Here is a 13260-nt window from a genome sequence, read left to right on the forward strand (position 1 = left end):
TCAGTGTAAAATTCATTGAACTGTCATTAATGTGGATTTGAGAAATGATATTACAATACAGTAGCAAATCTACTTAGGGAAGGGATGAGAGAGAAAGAACTTATGAAATAATGGCCAAAGGAAAACCTTTAAGATTATTTATTTATTTATGGCTGTGCTGGGTCTTTGTTGCTATACGAGCTTTTCTCTAGTTGCGGTGAGCGGGGTATCCTTTCTAGTTTCAGTGTGAAGGCTACTCATTGCAATGACTTCATTTCTTGTGGAGTGCAGGCTCTAGGCACTCAGGCTTCAGTAGCTATGGTTCATGGGCTTAGTTGCTCTGCTTCATGTGGAATCTTCCCAGGCCAGGGATCAAACCTGTATCCCCTAAATTGGCAGGAGTATTCTCAACCACCAGGACCACAAGGGAAGTCCAAGAAAAGCCTTTTGATGAAAAAATCAGCTATGATCTCGTATAAGTAATAATGGGATGTGGTCACTGAATGCTTGGATAGGTTTGTATTTCAAAGGGAAAGTGTAAAGCCGAGCATCAAAAAATAACAATGTTCTCCAATTAAACTATAACAAAGGGGAGACATGAAGCAAAGAAGAGCCATGAGAAACCAGGTGGACTCTTGGCTCCCTTCTAAGTTACCATGGACCCTTCTTTTCTTTTCTAAAGTCTGCCAAGCATTACACTGAGACGGAAACAAACCAGATTACCCAGTCCTTAAATGTTCAGCAGACAGACTACTCCTTGTCCCTTTAACCTCAGAGGGGTAAAATGTTAGCAAAGTGTATGAAGGGATTTCACTGAGAAATTCCCGTTCACTGGTGGCTGTTTATTTTCCCTAACCCCTAGGGACTCTACCTGGTGACGCTAACTGAATTTCACATATAACTGGCTACGTCCTAAAATATTCCTTTACTTCTTAAAAGAAGTGCTACATGGTGAAACAGAAGGGACAGGTAAAATAGTGCTCACATTACAGCATGTATTTTTCTCTTATATTATTTATTTATTTATTTGGCTCTGCTGAGTCTTAGTTGTGGCACACAGGATCTTTAATCTTTGTGGCAGTATGTGGGACTTTTAGCTGCGACATGCGGTTCTTCACCTGTGGCATGTGGGATCTAGTTACCTGACCAGGGATCGAACCCAGGCCCCCTGCGTTGGGAGCATGGAGTCTTAGCTACTGGACAACTAGAGAAGTTCCCACTTTGCTCCTTAATTTGAGTATTGTCGAGTATAATCTAATGACTAACTCACAAATAATTCTTTTGGTCTTGGAGTCTATCTTATAGAGTGAAATGTACTTAAATATATTTACTCATTAACTGTGTAAAAGGCAGCTTTAACCTCCTTGAAAGAGAAGCATCAGTATTAATGCATGTAATTATTTGCTTGAGTGTTTATTGTTGGTGAGAGCCAAGGTGTACATTAAAAAAAAAAAAGGATGCAAATGTATCCTGCTTCCTTGAAGGCAGGATACATGGGGCTTGGGGTGCAGGACTGGGGAGCAGGTCAAAAAGAGGTAACCAGAGCCTCTGTATCCTACTGAATGTGGACCATCTATGCCGTCACTTTCAGGAGCTGCTGGGGTCATTCTTCTTGTGCTGCAGCAGCTGCTTTTAAAACTGCCTTTTAGAGTCCTAACCTAGTCCATGAATCTTCCTCAGTTCTAGCAAATCATCATTCTCTTACCTGGATTAGATACTTGGATATTTGCTTTCCTTTAATACTTACTGTAGTTAACGATAACTTTAGGTGTGACCTGAACTGTTTTTTGTTTTTTGTTTTTTTTTTATTTGACTGCACTGGGTCTTAGTTGTGGCATGCGGGATCTAGTTCCCTGACCAGGCATCAAATTGGGGTCCCCTGCATTGGGAGCACAAAGTCTTAGCCACTGTACCAGCAGGGAAGTCCCTGAGCCTTTCTATTTATTTATTTATGGTTGCACTGCATCTTAGGTACCGCGTGCATGAGCTTTCTCTAGCTGAGGCAAGTGGTGGATTGTCTTTGCCGTAGTACTCAGGCTTCTCACTGCAGTGGCTTCTTTTGTTGCAGAGCACAGGCTCTAGAGTGTGGGTTCAGTAGTTGTGGGGCATGTGCTTGGTTGTTCTGCGGCATGTGGGATCTTCCCGGACCAAAGATTGAACCCGTGTCCCCTGCATTAGCAGGTGAATTCTTAACCACTGGACCACCAAGAAAGTCCCTCCTTGAGCCATTTTTAAAATCCAAAAAAGGAAGGAAAGAGAGCTTTTAATTCAGTGGAAATTGTAAACTGATGTCTTGGGTTTCAGAGTCAGAATTTCAAAAGCTGATCATTGTTTGAAGCCAAGCCCATAGACTTTTAGCTGAAATGACTTTTAATCATCGATTCACTGAATGTTCATGAATCACTTGGGATGTTTTCAACAAATATTCATCGGGTATCCACTCCATGCCCAGCACAGCTCCAGGCACCACACAGACAGTTCTAGATAGAGTGGGAACAAGGTAAGGAAGATCCCCGCCTTAGTGAGCAGAAGCAGGGAATAAACAAATAAAATGATATTGTGACGACAATGAAACAAGGCATGGAGAGCAACAAGCATGGAAGAGAGGAGACAGAGGTGGACTGTCTAGATTGGGAGGTCGGGAAAGTGCTGCCAACTGGTGGCACCCGCTTGGCCAAGGGCCTCCTTTGAACTGAGACCTGCGTTTCAAGAATGAACAGCCTATCTGGATCTTAATGTGCTACTGATAGGGTTTGGGTTTATTCTGTGTGTAAGGGGAACCGCTGGCAGGGTTGAAGTGTGATCTGATTAGTACTTTCAGATGATCATTCAGACGGCTGAGGGAAGCCAGGATTATTGGAAGGTAACAGTGCAGTTGAGCAGACAGTGAAGATGTCCTCACACAGGAGAGGGCTGGTGGCTGGAACTATGATGGTGGCAGAGAAGACAGAGGGAACAGAGACCAGCTTTGCTTGTACTTTGGTGGCAGAGACAAGACTAGTTGATTTGCTGGGTTCTGGGAGAACAAAGAAGACCTAATCCAAAGAAGTAATTGTGATACTGTGTGATGGAGGCAGAGGAAGGGTGACAAGGAGAGACATGACAAAGGAAGGCATGACCCAGTGCCCTCATGCATGTCTGGAAGGCATTGCAAAGGGTTAGATGCTGGTGATGAGCCGGGGGGTGGGCATTCCCAGCAGAGGGCATGGAAATTTGAAAGAGCATGGGGAGGATGGATCTTTATCCCAGCTGGAAGGTAGGCAGTGGAAGATGAGGCCAGAGAAGGGGGCAGAAAATTCATGAAGCCCTTCGCTGCATGGGCGTGGCTGGGTTAACTCAGACCAGAGCAGGTGTCTTCAGGACATGACATCTTCTAAGCCCTTGACACAGTGTTCCAGACATGCTAACTCATTCTCTAAATGGAAGATAAGCTTCCCTGAAGACTATGTATTATGTAAAGGGAAAGATTACTGAAAGCTCAGAGGAGCCATATATCTTCTGTTTGCTCCCTCCCTCATTGATTTAATTACATTACAAGCAGCATGTCCTCTAGCTGGAAGCTGTCACTAATATGACCTTGCTTCTGTTTTAAGACCCAGCTTCCCTTTTAAGAATGGCCAATGGTATCCTGGTCTCTCTTGGCTGCTTGGCCGTACTCGTCACTGCGATCGCCTTTTTGATGTACAAGTAAGTTGCTGGTTCTAACGCTTTAAATCACTAGAGTATATTGTCAAAAATAAATGACATATTTCTGCACAAGTAGGCTGTTTTCCCTTTTCTGCTTTGAAACATTTTGTGTGTGGGAAGAAAATCTTCTACTGAATGATGAGTAGCAAACTAGCCTATTAATTTTGCTGTGGTTTTTTTTTAAGCCCTAAAAATGCTACCAAATGTCAATAACTTTTCCAAATTGTCAGTTTAATGCTTAACATATAATCTCAAGTTATTATGGTAAGCAGACACATTTCTTGCATAAAGAAGAGAAAATATATTCTCATAAGACAACACTGTCTTAAAAGCCATAAGTTAAATGGAATGAACGATTCTGCACTTGACTTGTGAAAGATTTATAGAAAGCAACCTTTTCCAGCTGGAGATCTTTTTTTAATCTGTCCAACACATTGCTTTCAGAAAACACAAGGAATACAAACCAATAGAAAACAGCCCTGGGATCGTGATCAGAGGCAAAGGCCTGAATGTTTTCCTCGATCATGCAAAGACCCTGTTCTTCCCTGGAAACCAGGAAAAAGATCCACTGCTCAAGAACCAACCAGGAATTCTTTAAATCTTCAGCCTTACTTCTGACCAACAGCTCATCCTCTGCACCATTTATGTCAGCTTGCTCGAGTGGATGATGATAACTTTCTAAAAAGATTAATGTAAAATATAGATTGTGTGAGGGAGGTCCAATTTTTAAAAATTTTATAGGTTAAATGACATTTTAGGGACATGGCTGAGGTTGCATGTAGTTTAATTCTTTTCCATGTTATATAACTGATAAAACCAATTAAGAGAGCTTCCTTTCATGATGATTTATGTTTCACTTACAATGTCTTGGGTAATCAGTAGGATAGATACGCTGTATTCAGAGTAGCAGGAGAAGGTACTATTCATTAGAGTCTGACCTAAGTTAACTGGAAAGAGAGGCTGGACATGTTCTAGCTTTCCATATAACCATATACATAAAACCAGTGAATTCCTATTCTGAAGGTCATGATCCAAGCTCCCTGAATCTTATGTCAATGAACATGCATAAGCTCCCAACAGAACACTAACAGGTCAGCTTTTAGTAAGCTGTGCATGCTTGATTTACTAAAAAAAAACAAAAAAAAAATACTAGGCTAATAAATGTGTGAATATTATCATGACTGCCTGCCCAGTCCAAATGTGTAAAGGATCAGTACTCATTCATTCATTTTTCCCATGGACATTTATGAAGCACTTTCTGTATACCAGGCGTGTTGCCAGGTACATGGCCCTGTACTTGTGTTGACAATCTTGTGGACACACCTGAATTTCTGTAGACTGTGGTACTCATAGTTGAAATGATGTAGTATGATTTCCCAAAGAAGGAAGTCTTTTTGGTTTCCCTACCCATTTCTCTATTCAAATGACACAGAAACTTGATCAGTAAGGATTTTACTTTCATTTGTAACTGAAACTACCATGTGTCAGTCATGACATTCTTTTTCTCCTTCCTGAAAAATAAAGTATGAGAAGAGACCAGATCTTGGAATTATTTTTCTAATTTTTGTTTGCCTTTCAATTTCCTGTATACTTTTAACACATAAAAAGTTGTTTAACTTTGCCCCATGGAATGCTGATAATTTCTGAGTATTTTATATTTTTAAGTATATTAATACAATATATGAACTTTTGATTAATTTTATATATATATATAATTACACCAATCTAAAAGAAGATTTTCTACAAGTAGTTGTTCTGGAGTCTTTGTTTGAATAGTCAGTATTGTAATAAAAATAAAGGGGAGAGGATAGTTCAAGGTCACAGATCAGCAATCATTTTCTGTAAAGGGCCAAGTAGTAACTATTTTAGGCTTCATGGGCCATATGGTGTCTGTTGCAACTACTCAACTCCAATACTGTAGCAGAAATGCCATCATATACATAAATGAAAGGGCATGGCTTTGTTCCAGCCTGAGCATATTGACAAAAGCAGGTGGCGGGCCAGATTTGGCCTATGGGCCATAGTTTGTGGACCTGTATTCTCGGCTAAAAGAATATAGAGACACAGTAACCAAAAGCAGTTTAGCAACCTAGATTACATCTTAATATTAAAACAAAAAACAGCCATGAAAGACATTCTTTGGGGCAACTGAGGGAAATTTGAGTATACACTGGATACCAAATGATATTACAGAATTGTAGTTAATTTTCTTAAGAATGGGTAAAGATTTTCTTAAGGAGTTGGTGTGCGGTGCTTTCTATGCTTAGTTGTTCAGTCATTTTGGACTCTCTGTGACCTCGTGGACTGTAGCCTGCTAGGCTCCTCTGTCTGTAGGAATTCTCCAGGCAAGAGTAGTGGAGTGGGTAGCCATGCCCTTCTCCAGGGGATCTTCCCAACCTAGAGATTGAACCCAGGTCTCCCACATTGCAGGAGGATTCTTTACCATCTGGGCCACCAGGGAACTTCACAGAGCTCCTGCAGGCCGCTCTGAAAGAATGAATGGACATGAAAAGCACTGTGTATATGGCATAATGGTATGGACACTACATGTGGGAAGCAGTGTGAAGGGGCTTTGCCATTTTAATAACTAGGAGGCCAGGACATTCATACCTGAAGCAGAAAAGTAATATCAAGTTGCAGCAGGATCATTGTCTGTTTATTAAACACAAACTACTGAGCCCAACCCCCAAAAGTATGGGTCCATGCCCCATAATTTCTGTTTCTTAACCATTCCCATGTGACGTTGGTACAGCTGCTCCCAGACCTAACTTGGAGAAAATAGTGGTCTTGAGAATCACTCTTGCCTTCTCCAATCAACAGAGGGCAGCAAAGAGCAGCAAATATGCAGTCCGTCACCAGGGAAGCCGGTTGAAATCCTCAGGAAACCTCCCTCCCTTTCAATCTAACAAATGGCAGGAGAGAGAACTGAAACCGTGAATTATTTAGATTCATATTCTCCATGTGACCTTGGCAACAAGTCATTTAACTTCCGCCGAATTGCTATCTGTGAATTGGGGGAAGTAACCTAAAAGAGAGTGGGATGGCTTGATTAATGTCTGCTGAGAATTAGAACTTCTGAACAAAATTAAAATGTGTAGGTAATAAATTATTCTGGGAATTTCTTACTCCTCGGACTCTTTATAAATGTCTGCATTTTAAACACTTCTGACTCATTCATAAACATTGGTTGCCCTCGTTGAATTTTCAATTGTTTAACAGTCTAGAAGGCAGTACTTTAAATGCATTCATTATATCCAGAATGTGTGATAACTCCAAATCTATGTGACAGGCTAAGATGAGAAGATAGCTATCCAAGGGGTGAAGGTGCCCACCTTCTGATGGGGCCTTTGGGAGATGGGAAATCATTTCAAGTTTTTTCAGAGTGGTCCAAAAGCTGCTGGAATAGATAACCTAAAAATTCAGAGACTGCTTCCTAGGAATCACCTCTTACAGACTGATTTTAATCCTTCAACAATCATTTATTGAGAGTTGGACTGTGAAGAAAGCTGATCGCTGAAGAATTGATGCTTTTGAACTGTGGTGCTGGAGAAGACTCTTGAGAGTCCCCTGGACCGCAAGGAGATCCAACCAGTCCATTCTAAAGGAGATCAATCCTGGGTGTTCATTGGAAGGACTGATGCTAAAGCTGAAACTCCAATACTTTGGCCACCTCATGTGACGAGTTGACTCACTGGAAAAGACTGATGCTGGGAGGGATTGGGGGCAGGAGGAGATGGGGACAACAGAGAATGAGATGGCTGAATGGCATCACTGACTCGATGGACATGAGTTTGAGTGAACTCCGGGAGTTGGTGATGGACAGGGAGGCCTGGTGTGCTGTGATTCATGAGGTCGCAAAGAGTCGGTCACGACTGAGCGACTGAACTGAACTGAACTATGTCCCAGGCTCTGGTCTGAAGGCGACAGAGCCATGAACAGGAAACAAGGACTCTGCTTTCTCAGAGTTTGAATTCTTACTGCAGTGAGAGCCCTTCCTTCTGGCCTGGAGTCCCCCCATCCCGTCCACCACATTGGCCTCATCTAATCTGCAGACTCATCTAATCTGATTCCTTTGCTACTCACAACAGAATTGCCTTTCCTTTTTGTCCTCAAAACTCTGGAATAAAATTTACTCTGGAGATCTTCATAGGCCTTTTGGAATGTAGATGCCTTAATGGTTCAGTTCAGTTCAGTTCAGTTCAGTCGCTCAGTCGTGTCCGACTCTCCGCGACCCCATGAATCACAGCACGCCAGGCCTCCCTGTCCATCACCAACTCCCGGAGTTCACTCTATTGTATTTAACTTTAATTCTCTGAATAACTTGAGCTTACTGAATCCTTAATTTTAAGGTATTTATTAGAATAAATTCCTTTAAAGTGAAAACAAAAAATGATGAGCTGCTGAGAAATGGCAGAAGGACTTTGTGACTGTGAATGAAATCTTAAATTTTGGCTTTTGGAACCGAGTGGGGGAAGGTAGGTAGGACTTAAGTCAAGACACCTAAGCTCCAGCCTGACACTGTCACTCACAAGCTGTATGGCCTGAAGTCAGGCACCAAAACCTCCTCTGTGAAACGGAGGAGGAGTGGGAAACTAATCTGGATGAGCTCTCAGGTTCTCACGCTCTACTTCATGAAGTGGTGAGGGTGGTGTCAGCCACTTACCTCATGGTGATGTCAGGAAGATGTGTTCTAAAGCCAGGGTTGGCCAACTCTGCCTCTCTGCCTGTTTTTCTATGGCACACAAGACAAATTTGGTTTTTATGTCTTTTAATGTTTGAAAAAACAGAATATGATTTTTGTTTCACATAACAGTTGTATGAAGTTCTAATTTCAATGTCCATAAATAAAGTTTTATTGGCACACAGCCACAGTCATCCATTTTTGCATTGTCAGCAATGGCCTTTGCACCCCAACAACAGTGTTGAGTAGGTGGAACAGAGATGGTATGGTCTGCACAGCCTAAAATATGTATTATTTAGTCCTTGATCAAAAAAATTTGCTGATCTGTGTTGTAAAGCACTCTTGAACTCCATTCTGAACTGAATCGAGAAAACAGAATTCAGAGAATTTCAATTCCATGAAATGTACATTTCTAAATTGAGCACTTTGAGCTCTTACCCTCAATCTCATGTCACATTATTCTGTAATGACAACACACACTGTATTATTGACCATAGTTAAGTGTACATTGCCTACAAACTGCTATGGGAAAATATCAAAAAAGGCCTTTCTGAAGGAAAAAAAAAATCTGATAATCCTCACAAGAGAAATTACAAATAGAATCACAATATGAATAACCAAGTGATAAAGGATTTTGTAAATCCCTCAAAACACCAACCGTAAAGAAAATGATTGATGTATCAAATTATGTCACAGTTTTAAAGTACAGTATGAAAAAGATGCCACAAACTTCTTGTCTAAAAACATACAGAATTCTCAGACTCCACTAATGAAAGTGCAAGAAGGGAAACAATTCAGCCTTTTGGAAAACAGCTGCACGGTTCCTTATAAAATTAAATATACAGTATACCATATCACATGGCTTTTCTACTCCTGGGTATTTACCCAAGAGAAATTAAGACATATGTTCACACAATGACTTTTATATAAGTGTTCATAATAATGTTATTTGTAATAGCTACAAACTAGAAACTGCCTAAATTTCTGTCAACAGGCAAATGGATGAATGTAGTGTATCCATACAGTGAAATACTACTTGACAATAAGGAATCAACTATTGACAGGTAGAAGACTATGGATGATTTTCAAAAGCTAATATTATGCTAAATGCAATAGTCAGATACACTGGGTGAATCCGTGTGTATGATACCCCAAGAAAACATGACTATAGTGACTGAGAGCAAACCTGTGCTTGCCTGACACTGGAGTTGGGGGAAGGAGAGTGGATGATGAGGGAAATTTGGGGGGCAAGGGAGACATTTTATGGCATGATTTTAGTGGTTAGACAACTGTATCCATTAGTCAGATAGCAACTTGTAGGCTTAAAATGGTTAAGTTTATTTTGTAGAAATTTGTTGTTGTTTAATCGCTAAATCGAGTCCAGCTCTTTTTTGATCCCATAGACTGTAGCCCATCAGATTTCTCTGTCCATGGGATTTCCCAGGCAAGAATACTGGAGTGGGTTGCCATTTCCTTCTCTAGGAGATCTTCCTAACTCAGGGATTGAACCCACATTTTCTCCATTGCAGGCGGATTCTTTACCACTGAGCTGCCTGGGAAACCCTTTTGTAGAAATATACCTCAATAAAGTTAATTGAAAATTGAAAGGTACAGAGTGAAAGAAGATTATTTGCAATACATGTAACTGATATAAGATTAGTACCACAATTACATAAAGAATTGTTAGGGAAATGCAGATAATCACACAACCAGATTGGTATCACACCCGCAAGACTGGCAATGAAAAAAAATCTGACAAAATCAAATATGGGCAAAAGTGAGAACACAGGATCACTTGTTCTTTGTTGTTAAGAATTTAAATTGAACCAGTGGTTTTGGGGAGCAATCTGGCATTACCTGGTGAAGGTGAAGATGCACAAAGCTAGGAGCCAGTACTCACTCTTTGTTGTAGAATGCCCCAGGGAAACCCACAGGTGTTCCAGGCAACACGGACAAGAATGTTCAGAGCCTCGTAAACATCCCTCCACAGTAGAATGGCTGAAGTGTGATGTACAGTGGAATGCTAATCATCAGTGAAAATGAATAAAGCCACAGCTATAAATACCCAAAGGAAGACTTGCAATGTAATATCGACAGAAAGAAAAATTGTAGAAGAATACATGCAATATGATACAATTTACATAAAGTCTTCAAAAGCATGGAAAACTAAGCAATATAGGAATGCATAAAAACATGTAATAAACCTATGGAAAAGAAGGCAAAGAATTGTTGTATGAAGCTCAGCATAGTGGTTGCCTCTGGAAAGGAAAAACGGGGTGGGGTAGGTAGTGGAGCAGTACTCAGAGGGCTTCCATAGCGCCAGCCATGTTTTATTGCTTAAGTTAACTGATAGATTTGTTTTATTCTTCTTTATATTCTATCTTTATGCTGTATGTATTCTTTAGTAGTTTTCAAGTATTTCCTTTTAAAGCATTTTTATCAGTATATTGGTGTATAATTGATTTGCAATGTGTTGCATTAGTTTTAGATGTACAAAAAATGATTCAGCTATACATACACATTTATCTGTTCTTTTTCAGACTCTTTTCCCATATAGGTTATTACAGAATACTGAGTAGAGTGCCCTGTGCTATGCAGTGGGTCCTTGTTCATATATATAGCAGTGTGTGTATATTAATCCCAAACTCCTAATTTATCTCTCACTGCCTGACTTTCCCCTTTGATAACTGTAAGTTTATTTTCTATGTCTGTGAGTCTGTTTCCGTTTTGTAAATAAGTTCATTTGTGCTATTATTTTTATTCCACATGCATTATCATATATTCATCTTTCTTTTTCTGACTTACTTCACTTAGTATAATAATTCCTAGGTCCATCCATGTTGCTGCAAATGGCATTATTTCATTATTTTTTATGAAATGCTACTTGTTTTTTAAGTGAAGTAGAATAGCTTCTAAAAAGAAAATTTTAAAATAAAGACAACTCGTTATAAAAAATTGACAATGGCTTGTGAATAGACAGTCTGCAGGAAATCCAAATGTTGATGCACAGATGAAAAGATGTTCAACCATAGCAGTAGCTGGGGAGATGCAAATGAAGAGAACAGAGATCTGTCAACCATAAACCATTGGTGCAGTGTGATAATATTTAGGTAAAAGTTTTAAACATTTAAAATAATACTGTAGATTGTTTATGCTTACATAGAAAGTAAAGAATAGAAGCGTGCGTGGGAATGGTGCACATCAAATTCAGGGTAGTGTTTGTCTCACTGATGGAGGGATTCATGGGATTAGGGAGGGTTGTGAAGGCGCTTTAGCTGAATCTGTGACATTTTATTTCTAAAGAAAAAAGAACTGAAACAAACAGAGTAAAATGGTTTCCTCAATCTGGTGTTCATTTGTTTTTCTCTCCACTATACTATATGTTTGGGCTTCCCTGGTGGCTCAGAGGTTAAAGCGTCTGCCTCCAATGTGGGAGACCCGGATTCGATCCCTGGGTTGGGAAGATCCCTGGAGAAGGCAGTGGCACCCCACTCCAGTACTCTTGCCTGGAGAATCCCACGGACGGAGGAGCCTGGTAGACTGCAGTCCACGGGGTCGCAAAGAGTCGGACATGACTGAGCAACTTCACTTTCCCTTTTCTTTCTTTATACTATATGTTTAAAACACTTTATAACTTTTTAAAAGAATGGGTTCTTAACAATCTTTTCATGCCTCATGTGTGGTGTGAACAATAGGAATGAAATATAAGCTCTTTCCTATAAGCTCTTTGGAACCCAGAGCTCTGATCTCTCTGCCTTTTTCTGCAAAGTCCACCGTTCAACTTTTTAAACAGTTTTTCAGTGGAGTACAGTTGATTTACAAGGTTCTGTTAGTTTCAGGTGTACAACAAAGTGAATCAGTTATACATATGCATATATCCATTCTTTTTTAGATTCGTTTCCTATATAGGTTACAGAATATTGAATGGAGTTCCCTGTGCGATCAGTAGGTACTTGTTGTTTATCTATTTTATATATAGTATATGTATTAATCCCTATCTCCCAGTTTATCCCTCCCCCTCTTCTTCCCTGGTAACTGTGTTTGTTCTCTATGACTGTGACTGTATTTTTGTTTTGTAAATAAGTTATTTAGTACCATTTTGTAATATTTCACATGTAAGTGCTATCATGTGATGTTTGTCTTTCTCTGACTTAGTTCACTGGTGAACTATCATACTGGTAAAAGAAAGAAAGCTGAGCACCAAAAAATTGATGCTTTTGAACTGTGGTGTTGGAGAAGACTCTTCAGAGTCCCTTGGACCACAAGTAGATCCAACCAGTCCATCCTAAGGGAAATCAGTCCCAAATAGTCACTGGAAGGACTGATGCTGAAGCTGAAACTCCAATACTTTGGCCACCTGATGCGAAGAGCTGACTCATTTGAAAAGACCCTGATGCTGGGTAAGGTTGAGGGCAGGAAGAGAAGGGGACGACAGAGGATGAGATGGTTGGATGGCATCACCAACTCGAAGGACATGGGTTTGGGTGGACTCCGGGAGTTGGTGATGGACAGGGAGGCCTGGCATGCTGCGGTTCATGGGGTTGCAAAAAGTCGGACACGACTGAGTGACTGCAGTGAGCTGATGATACTCTCTAGGACCATATGTGTGGCTGCAAATGGCGTTATTGCGTTCTTTCTAATGACAGTAATACTCCATTGTATGTATATGCTACGTCTTCTTTATCCGTTCCTCTGTCAGTGGACATCTAGGTTGCTTTGGTGTCTTGGCTACTATAAATAGTGCCGCTGCTACGAACACTGCGGTACATGGATCTTTTCGAATTATGACTTTCTCTGGATATATGCCCAGGAGTGAGATAGGTGGATGACATGTAGCTCTGTTGTTAGCTTTTTAGCGAACCTCCATACTGTCCCCCATAGTGGCTGGACCAATTTACATTCCCACCAACAGT

General features: G+C 40.5%; 1 protein-coding gene across 1 annotated transcript in view; it reads left to right on the forward strand.

Annotated features, from left to right (window-relative positions):
- GPNMB (glycoprotein nmb) overlaps positions 1–5207 on the forward strand; it is a 31402-nt gene extending 26195 nt beyond the window's left edge. The window contains exons 11-12 of the mRNA XM_055420578.2: positions 3573–3666; positions 4111–5207. Of these exons, the coding sequence (XP_055276553.2) occupies positions 3573–3666; positions 4111–4264 (248 nt within the window). The 3' untranslated portion in view covers positions 4265–5207. The remainder of the gene's footprint in view (positions 1–3572; positions 3667–4110) is intronic.
- The last annotated feature ends 8053 nt before the right edge of the window (positions 5208–13260 follow it).

This window comes from Moschus berezovskii, chromosome 3 (assembly GCF_049115385.1).
Source record: "Moschus berezovskii isolate FMDL1 chromosome 3, NW_MosBer_1.0, whole genome shotgun sequence".
Taxonomy (NCBI): domain Eukaryota; kingdom Metazoa; phylum Chordata; class Mammalia; order Artiodactyla; family Moschidae; genus Moschus; species Moschus berezovskii.